At 40.0% G+C, this 20,443-nt stretch overlaps 1 protein-coding gene across 1 annotated transcript in view; it reads left to right on the top strand.

Annotated features, from left to right (window-relative positions):
* The window catches only part of GRIN2A (glutamate ionotropic receptor NMDA type subunit 2A), a 295,359-nt gene that overhangs the window by 219,273 nt on the left and 55,643 nt on the right, over positions 1 to 20,443 (top strand). The window contains exon 10 of the mRNA XM_054040963.1: positions 8,947 to 9,107. Coding sequence (XP_053896938.1) covers positions 8,947 to 9,107 — 161 coding nt within the window. The remainder of the gene's footprint in view (positions 1 to 8,946; positions 9,108 to 20,443) is intronic.

Genomic DNA, 20,443 nt, shown 5'->3' with positions numbered 1-20,443 from the left:
CCTCCAATTTTGATCACCTGCAGGTCATTCTCAAACTGAAACTGAATCGTGCCAAGCTCATTCTCGTTGCCATCCTGTGGCCAAGACAGTGCTAGTTCTCAGCCCTCCTCACATTATTGGATGGCCCTCCCATATACCTTCGTATTATCCCAACTTCCTAATTCAGCATCATGGTCAGGTTTTGTATCCAGCACTCAACTCCTTGCCTCTCATAGCATGGATGCGGCATGTTTAGATGATGATGAGGAACGATGTTTGAAGGCCGTCTGGCAAGTCTTACTTAACAGTAGAAAGCCCTCCATCAGTGCGGCCTATTTGACCAGATGGTTCTCAATGTGGTTGTTGCCTCAGCTGAAGATGGCTTATATCCAAGATATCTTGGAGTACCTGTTACACTTTCAGTGTAACAGGTCTTTTACTTAGTTTGTTGAGAGGGCATCTGACAGTGATTTTTGGCATTTTATCCACCCATCCATGGGAACAGAGCATTTTCAAATTCTATGGCAGTGAGGTTCTTGAAAGGACTCACTCATCTCCATCCGGCAGTGAAATAAGTGGTTGCTTTGTGGGATCTTAATATTGTCTTAGCTGCTCTTATGGGCCTCCATTCAAGCCTCTTGCAACTTCTTCTTTCTCTCTCTTGTGTCAGGAAACCACTTTCCTTGTGTCAATAACCTCTCCAAGGCAAGTATGTGAGTTACATGCTTTGATAGCAGAGCCTCCTTATGTGCATTTTTCCAAAGACAACAGAACTCTGTGGCCACACTCTGTTTTTATCTAAAGTGGTTTCTCAGTTTCACTTGAACCACCAGTGGTCTTCCCTAAGCTGCATTCTACTTCACATGAGCAGCATCTTCACACATTGGATGTCAGGAAATGTTTAGCTTTTTACTTGCATAGGACTAAACCTTTTTATTCTTCATCTCATCTGTTTGTGTCATGTGAAGACCAAATGAAGGAGACAAGCAGTTCCTTCACAGATGATTTCCAGGTGGATAACTTCCTGTATCATGACAGCATACAAAGTACCTCAGACTGCACTTCCTCAGAGGGTGTGTGGTCATTCCACATGGGCCCAGGCAACACTGATGACGTTTCTAATTGATGTTCCTATAAAGGACATTTGCAGAGCTGCTACTTGGTCCTCCGTACATCTGCTTACAAACCACTATGGTATTACTATTGCATCCAGATCTGATGCAAATTCTGCAGTCTTTGTTTAAACAGGCTCTGAGCCCCACCTCCTGCGAGTACTGCTTATGAGTCACCTGCATAAAATACATGGCTGCATCTACTCGAAGTAGAGAAAATGGTTACTTACCTGTATTGTACCTGTTGTTCTTCAAGATGTGATTCGGACGTGTAATCCACAATCCACCCTCCATCCCCTCTGCATTGGAGCCTGCACTCTTGATGTACAGCGTGAAGGAACTGAGGGAGGCTAAGGTCATGCTGCCCTTATATCCCTAGGGGACGGGGCTATAGCCACAGTGCTCAAGTGCCACCCTTACAGGTACTGCTAGGCATAATTCTCTGGCTTCCATGTCCTGGATGCGGGTCCACCTACATGTAATACACGTCTGCCTCCCATCTTGAAGAACAAAAGTTACAATACTGGTAAGTAACCGGTTTTTCCCTTTTAGATAAAACAGATACTTCTGCACAAGTGTAGAAGGATGAAAAATTGCACCATGAACACATGCAATATGTATTTTGTTAAAGGTAGAACATTTGAGAACTATTTCTAAGAATAGTACCAACAATTAATTAATTTACAAAACCATTACCAAAAGTCAATGATGGGAATGGGGAAAAAGAGAAATTATTTTAAATTGCAACACGTATGAAATATTTGATGGAGACATTTTTTTGTTTCCCTTTCTTAAAGTGGAAAGAGTGAGTGGGTGATATGTGGCAGATGTGTTTTTGTGATAGCACGCGTAGTTGATGTGTAAATCTTCGTAAATGTGAGCTAGAAAGAGTTAATTGCAGTCATTGTAGATGGCCACGGGAAAGACTGATAAGAAACAAAATGAGCAGGACTAATTTTGTTCTCATAAAGTCATGGTGTCTCAAAATCTTTTGGAAGAATGTAAAGAAGTTCCTTAAAGCTACTTTTATTTTATATAGTATGAATAATTAACAGTGAGACAGATAAATAACATTTTTCATTTGAGGAAAAAAAGTGGAATTGGAAAAAACTGCTCTCCCCGCTGCACTCCCCATCCCACTTTTGGTGCAACCTGGAACTGAAAGTGTCGAAAGATCTTAGATTAAAAGTTCTGACTAATATATTGGCAATGGGTAATATAAATGTCACTGGACTTAGCCATCAGCTAGTGATTTCAGTACATCTATGATTTTCTATATCGGTTTTGTCCTTCCCTTCCCCCAATCCTCCTCAAAAAATAAATAAATCTTGAGCCAGAAAATGACAGTAATTCCTTCCCATGTTGCTACTAAAAATTTACTTTGCCTATGGACATGATTTTGATTTTTCAATCTTTAAATTCCTTTTTATCTAACCAATAGATATTAAATAAAAGAGGAGCTGCATCTTTTCAGTGAATTTGTTAAAGTATCTAGAAATCCTGAAAAATGAAGGATTGCTTCAAGATGTTCTTTTAGATACACACATTTCCTCCCATCCCCTGCCTCCTGAAATGTTCTCAGACTTTAAAGATTTAAAATAATTAGTGTTTAAAAAAAGTAACCATGAGTTATGAGGGCAATAATCCTAATCATGTTAAAATAAATATATTTTTTCTCTCTGGCCCTTTGGCACTCATTGCTAGGATTCCCTAATGCTTTTAATATAATAGCCCAGGAATTATCATTAGTGGTTTTCTTTAGAGAATTCAGACCCTCAGCAAGATTAGATTCTGGGCGGGGGAGAGGAACCAACCAATCCTGAAACTCAGTTCAAATGGACACTGCATAATGAGCTGAAGAAAAACTCCAGTAGTTTTAAAGACCCGTTAAAGAGATTCTGTATTTGTAAAGAGCTGGACATAAAGAAACTCATAAATCCCTTCACTATCTGAATTCTTGGCTGGTGAATCAATACATTTTTTTTGGTTTTGTTTTCTCTAGTCACAGTTAAAAAGTCAAGCTCCTTTGTCAATATTGTCACTGCAATGAAGTGATCCCAGCCAGGCACTGGGGTTGTTACTGTCAGTTCTCTTAGTGATGTATTTATAGAGGAGAGTCAGGAGAAACCTATCCCTCTTTTAAGCAGTTGTCCCTGACTCTCAACATTCAATAACTTCCCATCCAAGGAATGTGTTATTTCTCCCTCCTTCTCCTATTGCTTTTGCTAAATATATGGTGACAGGCGATTTACCCTTGTCCTCGGCTTTGAGACCTTTGTGACTCCCTTCTCTTTAGCAATCTTGCAAATGAGTCACTGAATTCCATGTGATGCTTGTCACACCAGAAGTACCCGCACAGAATGTACTGGAAGTGGGTGTTCAGAAACTTCTTCACAATGCTTCAGGAGGCTAGAAGAAAAGAGGAAATTATGTTTTGACATCCTTTTTTATTTAAAAGGATTTTTAAAAGCCTCGGTGTACTTTTTATATAAACACAAAGTAAGTGCAAAAGGTTGGCATTCCAAGCAGCTGTTACTTATTATACCATAGGATGTCTTTTAAAAGCAATATGGGGAAGATTATTGAACAACAGTAGGAAATTATGGATATTTTTACTGATGGGCACCTTAAGGGGCTCTAGCATGTGGTCTCCTCCATGGCTGGTGGCTCCATTAGTTTGTGACCACACTGCCTTTGTGGTGGCTAGTTCCATATGGGCCTTGTGCTCAGGGGAGGCCAAGGACTGAATGTAACTGGCCCTTGCACAAAAGATACAAGATGGGGAGAAGAAGAGCCCAGATTTCTGCAGGTCATGCAATCTCTTTCGTAAGATGTAGTGAAGACTTCCCTCCCATCCCCATGTATAACTATCCCAGTGTGCTGTAGCCTTGGCCAGAAAAACCACCACTGGGTTGGTTGGGTCAGCACAAGTAGGTACTGTTAGTCATAGGCCCACTTCCTCTGAGCGCGAGCTCTATGTGGATGTGATGGAGAAGCCCTGCCCCTGTACAGGTGAGAGCATAATTTGGAGATTGTATTTTAGAGACTGACGTTATACTATTTGTTTAGATGTTGGCACCTGTATTTTAGAGATTGACATTGTACAGTTTGTTTAAAAGTTTTCTTTTTACAATCAGCACTGTGTAGTTACTCATGAATTTCCAGAATTTCATGTCTGGTTCATGTCTACTTCTCTGTATGTACAGAGCCCCTGCTACAGCAGGGCCCCAATCCTGTTCAGGGTCTCTAGGCCCCACTGTAATATTAAACATAGAAAAACAATAACTTTAAAATTTTCAAGACTTTAAGACCCATTAAATGCTCCAGACACAATAACAGACCTGTGGAGAGGAGAGATGATGATAGCTAGGTTGCCTTTATTATAGGTAGGCTTGGCAGAATTAGATTTTCTTTTTATAATTTCAGTGGATAATATCGGTGCTTATTTGTAATCATTTAATTTTTTTATTGATTTAAATGTTCGCAGATGCGGGGAATTGGGGGGGAGGAGTCAGTCAATAATTATTTAATGGTGGTAGATATTAAAATTCAAAATGTTAACGATTTATAAACCATTAAAACACAAATTGTTAAAATGATATGTCAAAATATACAAAGTAAATATCCTTAAATCCACAAATCCTATCTGGTTTTACTTTTCATTCATCTGTCCATTTGTAACCACCCTAATTACAAAAATCTAAATCACTGGATTTTACCCATGAATTCTTACTTTGCCTATGTGTAAATTTTGATTATTATCAATGGAACTATTTTTTCACTGGTTTGTGTGTACAGTGAAATCAAGATTTACTGACATTACTAATAAAAATCAAATCCTTTCAAGCCTAATTATATGTAGGACTTATAGCACCACTTATTATTAAGGTTGCCCAACACTTCCCAATATAAGACCCTGTTTCAGCTGCTTTTAACTTTACCAAAACTTCAACTATTCAAGCTGAAATTTTGTGTGTTGGATTGTTTTGCCCGAGGTTGGATTGTTTTGCACAAGCAGCCTTAATTCTGGCATTTCCTAACACCGGAATCCTTGGTTTTTCAACCATGCAGTTCTTCTAACCTAGTTTTCTTTGTGTGGAATAATATAGGGCATACGTTTGAGAAATTCTTTACTGATATATGATTCATTGCATCTTTGTCAGAGTACAGCAGAGTTAAGTCAAGAGGCATCCTGGCTGACTGGCTAAAAATAGTGATGTGAACATTGCAGCATAAGTAGTGGCACAGACTAGCCACTCAAGTACAAGCCCACCAGATGCCCCAAGTCTATACTAGCCCATGCTGCAGCGGCCATGCTGCTATTTTTAGTATGGTAACTTGGCAAGAGCTAGCAAGTGTCTGTCTACCTGGGCTGGGAGGCATGCTCCCAGCGGCAGTATAGACATTCCCACAGAGTGTCCTCAGAATTTTCAGATGAAAGCTTCTATATGAATTTTGATAGCTGTGACTTTAATTAAACTTTTTGTAATTCCACTTTGTGCTGTACCTGTAAGAAATAGACTGATGGCAGCATATCTGGAATCCATCTCTACTGTGATGTTGGAGAAGGAAGAGAGTTCAAATGTGGGTATCATCATGAAGGATCAAGTTTCTTGTGAATAATGGCCTGATATCAGTCACCTGAATGAAATCATCTGGAGCAGAAAGGCATATCGATAAAAACAAACTATAAAAATGAGAATAAGACTATTCTCTCAGCTCAGACCATTATACATGTGTCATGGGGGTCTTAGATCAGTGGATGAGCATTTTTGGTTACTGTATATGCTGCAGAGCTAGTAGCAGGCATAATATGGAGAGTTAAAAATGGATTGATACCCTTTTGAATAATAGCAAATGGCCTTTTATGATCAAAATTGAATTTTTCTGCATTTAATTTAGAGATTTTTATTAACAATAAAAAAGAGCTGAAAATACTTCACAAAAGGTCTAAAAAGAAAATTGCATCCTGACAGCTACCATATATTCCAGTTCCCATCAGGGTGCTTCAGAATGATTGAAAATATGTGAGAACTTGAGTCGAAACGCAAGGTTTGCCAGAAGGGAGGCTTTTGCTGCCTCCTCAAACCTAAGCTTCATGGATCTTTGATGCAATCACAGGTCCTATATTCTCCCTCCAACCTATGTCAGTTCATAGAATAGATACTTTTAATAATATCATTGAGATTTTCAAATTCCTCCTTACAGCTGGGTGAACTATTTGCAGTACATTTATTCATTGCATTTAGCTCGTTTCCTGTTTGCAGAGCATGAACAGACCATCACTTCTAAAAAAATTCAACTCCTTTAAGAATTTGCTCATGGCTAGCAATACTTGGTTGAATGTTTTGTGGTGATAAAGTCCAGCCTATGGATTCTTCTTGAATGATTTGCTTCTTTTGAGTTTTTAATATTAGCATTTCAGTATATGAGTTGTGTGATTGGTCTGCTAAGTCACATGTTATTTATTCTGTTCTTTGATTGAATTACCTGTACTTTATAAGCCATTTCTGCCCTAAATAAATGTTTTGGAATTGAATTTTGACTGTCAGTCTGAAATTCATTTCCTGAAAACATTCCTATGAACTCAGCTTTGCTCATATGGATCTTCATGAAAACAGAGCAAAACTTCTTGAGAAGTCACCAAGGCATTCAAACAATTTTTTCACTTTTTTCCAACTCTGCTTTTATACATTAGTACCATGAATAGAGCTTGCAAAAACTCAACAAATTTGAATTTTCAAAAACATTCAATTATTCCAATAACAGCAAACTTTTTTTGTAAAAAGTTTTGTTGAAATTTTGAAAATGTGAAAATTTTTGACCAGGAAATTATACCAGCCTTAGTACTTGAGGAACTAGTCATATTAATTTTAATACACTAATTATAAGTCAAACAAATACCTGGACCTAATTCTTCCCTTAGAATTTGACTCCCACTGACATGTGGGCATATATCAGGGAGCAGAATTTGGCTGAATTCTGCTTACAAAGTGCAGAAAGGAGAGAGCAAGAATCCAGTCACACAAAGTATGAACTAAAGTGTCTGATTTTAGGGTAAGCCTGAATCAACTGGCACAGATACGTAGGGAAATAATCCTTTAAACAGGAATGCAGTGTGAATGTGCAAACAGAGCTATACAGGAAGAAGCATATTGCAGCAAAATTAAATGGAAGTAAAGTTAGTTTCATTCTAGTTTGCCATAGGCTTCATTAAAATGAAGTATTCAATTGCAGTGTCATCCCATGAAAATTATACGGCAATAAACAAACTATTTTGAGTCTAAAATCAAGGTTTAACAGAAGTGAAAATGTTCCTATAGCAAATAGTTTATAGGCAAGCCTATTTGCTGCTGTCTCACAGTTGGCATTGGAGCCTGTGAATTCTTGCTATACCAAGAGCAAAATTTATGAAGGAAAGCACTACCTCTGTGGCCCAAAGGAAGCAACTGCTGTATAAATGAATATTAGCTGACTCTCGCACTATATGGGAGATGGATTGGGAATCTAACCTTTACAGTAATAATACAAAGAGCATTTTACCACTGAAACTGTGGAGTGAGGATCCTAGATGTCTTTCCCACAACGAATTGCTTTTAGTCATATTAAATTGAAGTTCCTCATTAGTCAAGTTACTTCAGTTTAGGGCCAATTTTAACAAAACATTTTAATTAACCTTCACTTCTGGTAACACTTCCTTACAATGTTATCCAAATGTTTACTCAGTCTGAAACCCAAAAGCCCAAAGGGCTACTGCTAATCCTATGGAAATACTGAAACGTTCCCAGTGTGGTGCCTGTACATTCTGCCTTTCCTAGCTGCATAGCTTGTTCATTTTGTAACCCTATCCAGAGTCCATTTGAAAAAAAAAAAAACTCCTCACTGCCAGTAAGCCACCCCAGGCTCAGAAATGAATTACTTTTGTCTTTAAGTTATAGGTCAGGGGTGGGCTTAGGTGTGCACTCAGCAGGGATTGTCAGAGGCATTGTTCAGGGAAACAAGGCAGCTCCTGCTGTACTTTTCAAAGGGTGCAGAATGAATTTCCATCCACACGAAAGCAGCTGCACTGGTTCAAGCCAATTTCCCCCTCTCCCCCTTTGACCTTGCCCTCTCCCTGTGGATGGCAAGCATGCTGTAGGTGCTAGTCTGGTGCAGTCTTTGTGGTCCCTTGTGCCCTAGGCCAATGAAAGAGAAGGCTCCTTGCATCCTATGCTGTCTTTTGTGCAAAAGCTCACCTAAAACTTACAAAAAATAAGAGAATGCGGATGGCGAGGACTTCATTTCAGGGTTGTATTTTCAGTGTGGCTGGCAATGGCATTATCATCTGTCCATCCCACGACATTGCTTGCTCTTTTTTTAGTTTTTGTTTTTTGATGGAGGGACTAGTTTTCGAGGGAGGGACTTCCTCCTGGTTCCAGTGTCTCAAGCCTCCTGTGGTCAACTCAGCTGCCATCACGAGATACCCTGGAAGTTGTGAGGGAGCAATATAGAATGTCAGAAATATGCTGATGTCACTTCGGGCGTGAACATTTTCATACAGCTCCACAAGAGGGGCTTTTGCAGGAGGTGTAGGGTGACCAGATGTCCCGATTTTATAGGGACAGTCCTGATTTTTGGGTCTTTTTCTTATATAGGCACCTATTACTCCCCCACCCCCTGTTCCGATTTTTCACACTTGCTGTCTGGTCACCCGAAGGAGGTGTCAGTCCAGCACGGCAGAAGCACAAGTTGTCCTTGAAGCAGGCAATGTGGAGCTTTTAGCTGGACAAAATTCAGGCCTTCTATGCAAATTATTTAACAGGAGATCAATCTGTGCTTACATGTCTCTTTTGAGTGTTTCTTTCCTTCTCTCTAGTTTCAGAGGCCACATGATTATTCACCCCCCTTTCGATTTGGAACCGTTCCAAATGGGAGCACAGAGAGAAACATCAGAAACAACTACCCAGATATGCACCTCTATATGACAAAGTATAATCAGAAAGGCGTTGAGGATGCATTGGTCAGCTTGAAAACTGGGTAAGCTATTTTTTATTTATTTTAATGAATGCTGCAGGCTTTACAGAAACTGAGAAATATTGATCCACACTTATAATAAGTGACTGTCAGATACCAGGCCTTGGTTCTGGATGAATGGTTCTTCTGCTCAGAGATGGACTTTGTAACCACAGGGGAGCAAAAACTGTCTGCACGTAATGTGTGTGCCATTTTAATCATGTTGGAGGCTGTGATACCAAACATGCGGTAGGTTCAAAATGTGGAATTAAAATTTCTCAAATTGAGATGAAAAAAAGTACAAATCTATGTGAAAACCCAAACCATAGTATAGTGGCAATATGCCCAACACTGAAGCAGCATGATTTGTGACAATCTGTTCTCTACTCTCTCCCCTCTCTACCGGATGCCTTTCTGGAACTAGCCTTTTAAGTTTGGCAAAGCCAGGCAGATACAGCCTTAAAGTGGCCATTTTGTAAGCAGCTACCTCCCCTTCTTCTAGCTAGTCTATACCTTTTAAATGTTCCCCTTCTTATTGCTGATCACCTAGCATTGTGCATTCTCACAGACACAAACCATTTGATTTTATTCTTCATAAAATCTATTAGGATGGGATGGACCGCAAATGTCACTTAATTCATCTGCCAGCATTGTAACAGCATCAATGTCCTTATTCCTTAAATAGCTTAACCTCGATGTTGTTGCAGGGTATGCACACCCCATCCCCATTTCGGGTTGTGATACCACTGCTGTTACAGTCTCCCCAACAGCCTCTAGGCCGAAAGCGGCCAGAGTCCCTGCCAGCAGCCCTTACGTTCAGGGCAGTGCGGTATAGTGGCTAGAATCAATATAACTGCCCTCAGGTGTAGGGCAAGATGGCCTACCAACTAGGGTCAATATCACAGCCTTCGGGTACAGGGCTGTGCAACCCAATGGCCAGAGTCAATATCGCAGCCCCTAGGTGCAGGGCAGTGAGGCCCAATGGTCAATATCCAGGGAGGAGGAAGAGGCCGCGATCAGGGTGGGGTGACAGCCTAGGCAGAGAGGCCTGGGCCCACCCGACTCCACCAAGCCTTGACCTAGGGCCCTGACGGTGGCAGAGTGGTCCGCCACTGGGTCAGCAGGGACTCCGACCAAAACACGCTGACCTCACTTAGGTGGGAGATACCACTTGCGCACCCTCTCTGGGTCGCTTGCTACTGTGTTTCCAGGTGTTGTAGTCCATTGAGCATCGAGGTTCCAAGGCTCTTCAGTGTGAGTGATTCCCTGAGGCTTCATCAGCTGCAGCCCTCCGGTCTGGCTCTCAGGGTCTCCAGTTCCCGCAGACAAAGGCTGTGATGGCTCTTCAGCTGGAGCATTCACCCAAGGTCCTTCCCCTCTAGCAGTTAGCCTAGAATGAGCTGGGCTGCTCCCTTTTATACTGAGGCAGTAGTTGGAGCATGCCCAGCATGGTCTGAGGGGCGAGACTTCCGTCACCCATAGTGTGGGGTTAACCCCCTCTTGTCCAGTGCAGGGTATGTACATCCCACCACAGATGGAAACACTGTATACTTCCTTCCTGTCTTTGAACAAGTCTTTTCCTCTTTGAATGAAAGGTTGATCTCCACCTGTTTGCCCCCTACGGGTGTGTCTTACTGCTTGCATATCACATACCAGTGCATATTGCTACAATAGCAACTTCTGAACAACACAACACTAGTTGGGATCATCTTTTATAAACATATTGGTCATCTTCAGAATTTGACATTTTCTTACTAAAACCTGATTAAAACTATCAAAATTAAGTATAATAGAAGATGGAGATTGTTCACTTTTTTTAATGATTCAACTCCAAATATATTGATCAAATGAGAGGCTCAAGTTAACCAAAGATTGAATTAAGTAGCAGTATATCTCCACCAGTGGCAATCTCACATCTTACTCTAATGCATATCTTTTCTTATAAATATTTAAAGTTAGTATGGAAGCTAATTTTCCTGCTACTGTTTTAACCTGTTACTTTTGTTTGGGCTTCATTGTCCAATCAGAATAACAGGTGCCTATCATTTTAATATAAATCTACCCTGTGTACTGGTAGACAGTTGTGTTATGTCTCTTCTTATGTCCAATCAGAATAACAGGTGCCTATCATTTTAATATAAATCTACTCTGTGTACTGGTAGACAGTTGTGTTATGTCTCTTCTTATGTCCAGATGCTCAAGTCTCTCTTAGCCTTTACTTGTACTCTAGATCCTGTCCTATAAACTTTTATCATTTTATTGCTCTTTTCTGAACTGTTTCCAATTTGTCAATGTCTTTTTAAAATGCAAGATGTCCAAAACTGAAGGCAGCACTGCAGCTTATGCCTAACCAGTGCAAGTTATATGTTTGTTAGTTTATATGTGTGTTGTGAATCATGACAGGACAGCCAAGCCTTACTGCTTTCTGTATGAAACTTCCTGAAGGTAGCTACACTCAGCAAAAGTCTTTACCTTGGCCAAAGATTTGGGTTCTTGTGTGTACTTGCAGGGGTTTTTTGTACACATTTTATGCAGTGTGGTTTTTGCTCCAGCTGCTTGCACTATAAAAGACTCTAAAACACAAATAAAACACCATTCAGGTGATGGTGTGTGAAGGCAGTTGGCTGGTTGCAAGGGAATTCTGAATATCCACTGAAACTCAAAACTGATTCCTGTTGCACCATCTGTTCCTCCTCTCTACAAGATTTAATCCTCTTGACAGCATGAACTATTCATTTTCATAGACTTTTCCCACTGGAGTTTCTTTTCCTCCTCTAAGTGATTTCTCATCCTGGACATTCCTAGGTGTCTACCCTGCTTCCCTTGAGTGACACTTTTGCAGCAGATGGTGCAAATAACCTGCCATGTACAGTATTTTTCAGATCAGTATAAGACAACTGTTACATACAGCTGAGTTCTTTAGTGTTTTGTTTCATGGCATCTAAGGAAGGATTAAAAGACAAGTAAAAATACACCATCAGCTGCTGATGTTTCAGACTACAAAAGTGTCACTTTTTCTTTGATTATATCCTAGTATCTATCACGCCAGCAGGATTATAGCACCGCAGTCAGAAGGGGTTGGATATTATTTCCCCTTAGACTCTGCAGAACAAAAGCTGCAAAGGGTCCAAATCAGTGTTATGATTGTGGACACTCACTCTGTTACTACAGAACACTGTATTGAAGCCCAGGCAGCACATCAGTTGCTTCCTGTTATGTTCTTGAGTTATATTTATGTCACCTGTGGTCAAGAGGGCCTCTGTTACCACATCTCTGCTGTTACATACTCAGTATACAGATGGCTCAATCTCAGTGAACTGACCTGCCCCTTTGACTCCATTCACTCTTGTTTCCTGGCTTCTGTTGCTTCCCATCTGAACTCCTCTTTCTGTTCATGTTTACTAAATAAAATGTCAAAACAAAATCTACAATTTACAGTCACAACAGGCGTACAGCACACAAATACAAAAAGAAAACATCCAAACTTTTCATCCCCTAGACTCTTTGTCCTGAGAACTAAAAGGTCTATTTGATTGCTGGTTTTGCTGAAGTCATCTGTTTTTTCTCAGCCATTGCTAGCTCAAGCCTTTTCTGCAACTGCCCCATCTCTCTCTACCCCTTTGTCTGCCGATGTATTTAGGGCATGAAGGCCATGAGGTCTATTCTCATGGCCTTCATGCCCTCATTACTGTTTTAATTCATGTGCAGTCCAGTTTCACTCCTTTCCACTGAAACCACTGTCATTCAGGTCACGGGTCAATACCTCCTGGCCAAGTTGACGGGCTCTTTTCTTCATATTCATCCTCTCCAAATCCAATCTATCTCTCACCTTCATCACACTCCATTCCTTTCAGCTTTTCTTTACCCTGGCAATGTGGACTATGTGTTGTGGAATGACATTTCCCTTGGCCAGCAAACCAGGGACTGAAGCCTGGGGCCCCCAGAGCTAAAAGCATTAGTTGCTTGAAGGTTTAATGTTCAGTTTCTTTCTTTCTTTCTTTCTTTTTTTCTTTCTTTCTTTCTTTCTTTCTTTCTTGTCCCTATATTTGTATTGTACTGTCGGTGTCTAATTTAGATGGAAAGCTCCTTGGGGCAGGAGTCTAGTCTCCCTTTGTACAGTAATGAATACTTAGTACTCAATAAGTATCTAACAATAATGGTGTGGTACTTTTGGTCTACATAGAAATCAAACTAGAAAGTGGCCTCTTGTGAGATATCAGTTTGGTTTTTTCAGACTCTGAAGCTGCACATTGGCTTTGAAAAAGCATCAGCATTTTTTGTATAATTTTCTGACCTGACCTTCCAAATCATTTGAGCTTTGACCATTGCTATTAGAAATACCATTGAAACAGTTTTCATGTTGTTTTGGTATTGACATTTGTGGCCAGATAGCAAGCCAATTTCCTCATTCAACAACTGTCCCTCCCTCTCTGTGCCTGAAAGATGTTCTCATTTCCCAGTGCTTGATGCAAAATAAGACATTTAAATACCATGTCTTTTTTTATTAAGCAGCCAGTGGACCTTATGCTTTTGGGTGTTGTCTATAGGTATGTAGATATTTGAACAAGGATGCGATGTTTTATTTTTCAGTTTCAGTTTCAGTCTTTGGGTAACAAATGGCACTACCACTTCTACAGGTATAAAGAATAATGTGGTAGTTCATAGGGAATTATTAACCCTAGGCACTATGACTGACTTTTAATTATCATCATGGCATGATATAGAATACGTGTTGGGACATTAGTTGTTCTGGGTGCCTCTTGTACCTGCATGCTGAGTGGAATGCTATGATGAATCATATGCTAGCCTTTGGGACCCAGTCCTCCCACACAGTGTGCATCACCACTGTGTGTCTATCGTCTCAGCAGGTATGCCACAACATGAGACAAGGGTGCTGTAACAATTTTTATAGTGGGGGTGCTAAGAGCCATTGAACCACATTGTAAACCCGGTATATAATGGAAACCACTTCAAGCCAGGGGCTGTGACAGCACCCCTGGTTCCAGCACTTATGCCAGGAGCTTTTCCTTACTCCTATTTCTCATGGTTTATGGTAGCTGAAAGTCCATCTTTCCTTTAGAAGCACTGGCAATTAGAAGTGACAACATGGGTGATTGCAGGTGAAATACAATCTCACTTTATCCTGGAAGATAACATGTCACTGCTCTAATCTGCCTCACTGGAATTCCCTGCCTTAAAGCAGCATACGAAGTAAGTAAATGTTCTTGGTGACCATAGAAATCTGTGGAAAATTCCCCCCAAACCGGCAGAATTTCTGTGATAGTTTTATTTTCTAGTCTATTTGGCTCAACTCCTACTTTAATACCAGATATTATAGCAAGATGTAAGGCTAATCATTTAAGTGGTGTTTGATATATTAGGTTATTAAAGCGAACGGCTGCAGTCAGAGGCTGATGCAAAGGAGGAATCAGACATAGAACTGCAGACACACAGATGTCTATACATTTATTTTTCTGCATTAATAATTGTGTTTATTAATCAATATAGGATGATAGACTAGAAAAGACCTGCAAAACACTAAGGGATGGTACTCTAGTACACCAGTTCTGCTCCATTGTCCATTAACTTCAATAGATTTTTACAAAATGGAGATGTCAGTCCTTTATTCATTTTAAAATTATAAGAAAACAAAAGAGGTTTGCTACTTTGCAGTCTTCTACAATAGTTGTGAAAAATAGACTCCAAAGGTGTTGGTTCAAATCTCTTCTTTGGACAGGCAAATCACCATAATGAAAACTATCAGTCTGGGCATCCATGACACTCGGGTGTATATTGTAGTCAGCAGCCCATTCCATTAATCTTGTCAAGGGCTTTGAGTGGCAACACTGCAGTATACACACAATCTGTAAATGAGAGGGGCCAGGAGTGTTGTAATGTGTGTGTGTGTGTGTGTGTGTGTGTGTGTGTGTGTGTGTGCACACAGTATCCTGAATTTTTAAAAAATCCACTTTGTGTTTGGTACAACTGAATCCAGTCTTTTTTCCACCATCTGGGACACTACAAGGGCTGGAAGAGCCAGACAACAAAGCTTTTAAAAAGTGATTGCAAAACCCCCCGTTGTGGTACTTGAGCTGACTGGTATTGGTTTAGAATCAGGTCTCATGATATTTAATTGACTGTAGTGCTCACTCACTGGATGGAGGATCAGAGTTAGGATTGAGGTTCAACGTGAGATCTGATTTACACAGAAAAATGTTTATTATCTCTATCAGCCCTATTGTAATTACTGTGGGTACTACTTGGAACTTGATTGGAATAATTTTCATAGCATGGGCAAGTAGTTACAAGCCCCAAATAAATAAGTAATTAAATGCTGGCTCTGAAGAGACTACATCCCAGATGTCTTTCCACTTACTCAATACAAAATGAAAAAATGAGTAGAAATTCAATGTATTTGTCACTGTAGATATACAGGGCATGAGTCTATCCTTGTTTACATGGGTGTAAATCATGAATAACTTGATTTACCTCAATGGAGACACATCAGTGTAAAACTGGTATAAGATCAGATTCAGGTCTAAGGCTGCAGTAATGGACCCACTAAACTGGGAATGGTGTTTGCAGGACAATAGCAGTACTCTGGGGATGGTCTCTTTGAGGTGATTATTCAAAAAGATTTTGAGAGAAATGAATGCTAAAGGGTCTGGAGGACTAGGACCCAGACAGCTGAGTTTAAAGAGACCTAAGTTGTTAGTTCCTTATCTATATTTTGATACAGTCAGATTCACAATAGTTATTTAAAATTCTGCTGTTGTATACTTCCAGATTGTGACTCTTATGTACTTCACTCAGGAGAACATTGTTACTGTAATTGGGAATTTCCCTTTGTGTCACCAGAGTCTTTGTTAATAATGTACAAACACCAAATTAGTTTTTCTTTTCATCCACTTTGCTTTGTGCTATTTGTTAGATATTAGAATCCAAAATAAATCTCTCTTCATTATCTATCTCATATACTGAACAGTAGTTGTTTCCTATGCCACAAATGAACTGGAGACATGTAGGATGGTCGCCATGGAATAACCTATTATGATGGTTTTCTTAATCTCTTCCCTTCCCCCATTTCTCTGGAAACCTCCTTACCTTGAAGTACAACATAGCGAGCTGTGACAAAGCTAGTCAAAACAGTGGAATAAACATGTGCAAGTTTCAGTTAAAGCAGAGAAAACCCATTTTAGGGTTTAGAGCAGTTTGAGATGTGCAGGCTGGCAGAATGACCCAGCAGAATCCCAGTTCCAGTCAGCAAAGGCTTTTCTTCAAAGGATAGTGCTTACAACAAGAAAGTACAAAGTAAGTTATGAGCAGAATGTGAACAGAAAACTCCTAAGCCTGGAGTTCAACCTAGTCCTATAAAAACAATGAGGAGTCCGGTGGCATCTTAAAGACTAACATATTTATTTGAGCATAAGCTTTCATGGGTAAAACCCCACTTCTTCAGATGCATCTTCTGTATAAAGAAGTGGGTTATGTCTCTTCTTATGTCCAGATGCTCAAGTCTCTCTTAGCCTTTACTTGTACACTAGATCCTGTCCTATAAGTGACATGTTATCTTCCAGGATAAAGTGAGATTGTATTTCTGTCCTATAAACTTTTATCATTTTATTGCTCTTTTCTGAACTGTTTCCAATTTGTCAATGTCTTTTTAAAATGCAAGATATCCAAAACTGAAGGCACCTCCACTCAGGCTTGTCATGTGGTTGAAGAGCTTGAGAGAGGACAGAGCAAATGAAGGGTCAGTCAGCTGTCCTGGCCTGATAACTTCCGCATAGCAACGGAACCCTGCAATCCTGTAGTTGTGCATCTATAGGCATCAAACAGTGAGCTCCATGCGTTGTAGTGATGGAGGGGGCCAGTGTTGTGTTAACCAATCTAAAGTTTTAGGGCCATCCGTATCATTAGAGTACGTGTTGATTTGCATTATATAGATCAAAACCAGAATAATTCCTTGAACAGAAAATAACCAGTCACTTGTGTTATGTTTGCAACCCGTGTTCCAATTTTTGTTTGCTTTATTTTTTTAGGAAGGGGTAGGTAAAGAGGAGGTATCTCTTTGCAAATAAAACAGATTTGAGATGGACAATCTTTTTTGTTTCTCTGGTATTTGTTACGACTGTTAATAGTTTTTCAATCTGCATATAGCCATTTCCCTATGCACAGCTCTCCTGTGCATTATTGAGATGTGAAAATGACATATGGGGGCGGAGACTTGGAGATTGGGAACAGCATGAGAGATGTATTTATTTTCCTGGTTTAGGCCTTTGTCCAAGCATGCATACACCTGAATTTCAATAGGGCTTTTTATGGCTAATGGCTTAAACCAGAAGCCTTAATTAGGGAAATCTCTTCGTAACATAGGTTTCAGAGTAGCAGCCGTGTTAGTCTGTATCCGCAAAAAGAAGAACAGGAGTACTTGTGGCACCTTAGAGACTAACAAATGCTCTAATAAATTTGTTAGTCTCTAAGGTGCCACAAGTACTCCTGTTCTTCTTTTTTCGTAACATAGAAATCAATTAGAATACACAAACACACACTTACTAATTGAGCACCTTGTTTTATGGGTTATTTTTCTCATTTTCTTTTCCACCACACATGGCTGTTGCTTGAAGAAGGGTGGTCACAGCGTCTGTCTTATCTTACAGAAAAAAGCTGATAGATCAGAACCGTGGCAGGCCCATTTAAGTGAGAGTTTCATTGACTGGATTAAGTTGTCAATATATTTTATTTTATGTAGGCTACAGTTACAGGAGTCCTTTGTATTCCATTAAGCAATAGTCCCCTTATATACAGTCCGCTACCCCCACACCAACATGTAAATCCCATCTGTGTTTATTTGCAATAATTTATGTGGCTAGATATCCAGGTGCCAGCTGTTAAGCAGCTAGGCTGATGCAGAGGTTTGCACAGGAGGGAAGCTGCCTTCTATTTAAGGATGCAATGTTTGTCAATTTGCACACATCCAGTTTAATGGCCTAGTCTGTAGCTGCTAACAGACTAAGGATCATCTTGGAAATGTAATTTTATCTTCTTTGTAGTGCAAGACCTTTGGCAGGTACAGTCCACAATTTATTATTAGACATTAAAAATCTCAGAAGTAGACGCTATCACTTTGCAGACATGTTTCGAGTTAGTAGGGTGCTTCAACAGTGTCACTTGAATATTTGTTTGTTTAAAATTTTTTACTGACAGATAAATTATTTTGTAATGATGCCAAATAGAAAACTACATCATAAACAGCCAACTGAGAACAAGCTGGGTGGAAATGGCTTGAAACTGATGTTTCCCCATGTGAAAACAAGAATGTGAAAATATTGATCCAAAATCAAATAATGTTTAACATAAATAGGGCTGGGCAAAACTCCAGATGCTCAAATAATCCCTGAAAGTCCTTGTTTGTTAGTCATCTTTGGCTTTATGTTATGTTTTTTGAAATGTATCCCATTCACAGCTTTGTAAATTTCAGTTATCCACTAACAGATACAGAACGGCCAGAAGCAGTTCTGGCTCCCTCTGCAATGCGTTTTAACCATTACCTGGAGGGTAACACCCTCTGGTAGGGAAAACATAGGGTGTGTGTGTGTGTGTGTGTATTTTGTATTTTGAGAGACAGTTGAAAGAGACCTGAAAGGGCTAGGGTGTACAGGGAATAGGGATATGAGACTTTCTTTGTTTTAGATTATAATGACATTTTTAATGCCTTGGAATTTTCCTGTTTGCCTTTCATGGCCTGCCCATTGCTTGAGAAACACTGCCCTGGGCCATCCAGTCCCTCTAACTTTTGTTTAGCCAAATTTGTTTGAATTTTGTATAATTTATTACATTCCTGCATACCTTCAAATAATAGTGTCCTAATCTCATCCAAAAAACAGAGATCTCTCCATAGGGTACATCTACACTACAGGGGGGAGTCGATTTAAGATACGCAAATTCAGCTACGTGAATAGCGTAGCTGAATTTGACGTATCGCAGCCGACTTACCCCGTTGTGAGGATGGCGGCAAAATTGACTTCTGTGGCTTTCTGTCAGCGGCGCTTACTCCCACCTCCGCTGGTGGAGTAAGAGCGCCGATTCGGGGATCAATTGTTGCGTCCCGATGGGACGCGATAAATCGATCCCCGAGAGGTCGATTTCTACCCGCCAATTCAGGCGGGTAGTATAGACCTAGCCATAGAGTGACTGATTTTCCCAAAAGACACTTGCCCTGTGATTCTGTTCTTCTCATTTCCTCTTTCTACCCCAGCACTACCAAATTTACTCTTTTTTGTGTCTTTTAAAATGTCAAAATAGAATTAAAATAGAGTAAAAGAAGCCACCTAAAATAAATGTTTTTTTAAATGGTTGAATCCTTGTCCCATTCATATTCTTAACATTTCATTAAAAGTATAGCACGTTAATAGGTATTTGAGATGCTTAACATATTGAAAAAGAAAATCTTAGCTTCCAAAGTGTCATATTATAAGCACTCCTGAATGTCCTGGAATGCTCAATATTCCATCAATTTTCAAATCCACTTTTGTACCTGACACTCCAGTTCATCATGTGTCATTTGGAAGCGTGAAACAGTTAGTTTGCTATTTCCACTTAAACTTTAAAAGTGTGCAGCCTGGGACATGTCTATCCTTACAGTGATCCAAGCAGTAGAAAAATATAGGGATCAGTCCTGTGTCCCCAGGGAGATGGTTGGGGTGCCAGAATAGGCTTTTTCCATCAGTTAATTTCCATAATTCTATTAATTTGGAGGTGTTTGTTTTTCTGCATTATTGTTTCACAGAGTTATGGTCTGTTTGCAGATTTCAAGATTGTATAGGCTCAGAGTTAAACTATTGTACTTAAAGTGCACACAAATCCACGGGAACTTCTGGCTTTTCTATTTTCCAGGGTGATTGAATGGTTGCAGATAAAATGGTGAGTCAGGAGACAAAGGAGAGAAGTGTTTCACTTTTCTTGTTCATTATCTTTACAAGCAGTTGTCTGAGACTCTGGGAAACCCTTGTCAGATTTTTGGTCTGTCTGAAAAAAAGTCCATTACTGGTTGTCTTTTATCTTGCACCAAATATTACCAGCCACATGATTATTGTTATAAAGCACAGAAATCAATGTCCAGTGGCACTACTAGTACACATTGTATTGTGGCCCTGTAGAAGGGGCACAGTGTCCTCCTGAGCACCTCCTTGAGAGGGAATGTGGCCTTGCTGATGCTGGCCTTGGTTTCCGTTAATAAGGCCAACCACCTCTGGCCACGAGGAAGCCAAATACTCTATAGCAGTTTATCTCCTTTTGGCAAAGCCTCCGGAAAGGAGCACTTGTACAAGGGTTTAAAGGCTCTGACTTCAGAGCCCAGC

This window comes from Malaclemys terrapin, chromosome 10 (assembly GCF_027887155.1).
Source record: "Malaclemys terrapin pileata isolate rMalTer1 chromosome 10, rMalTer1.hap1, whole genome shotgun sequence".
NCBI lineage: Eukaryota > Metazoa > Chordata > Testudines > Emydidae > Malaclemys > Malaclemys terrapin.
This window is presented reverse-complemented; position numbering and strand designations above follow the sequence as displayed.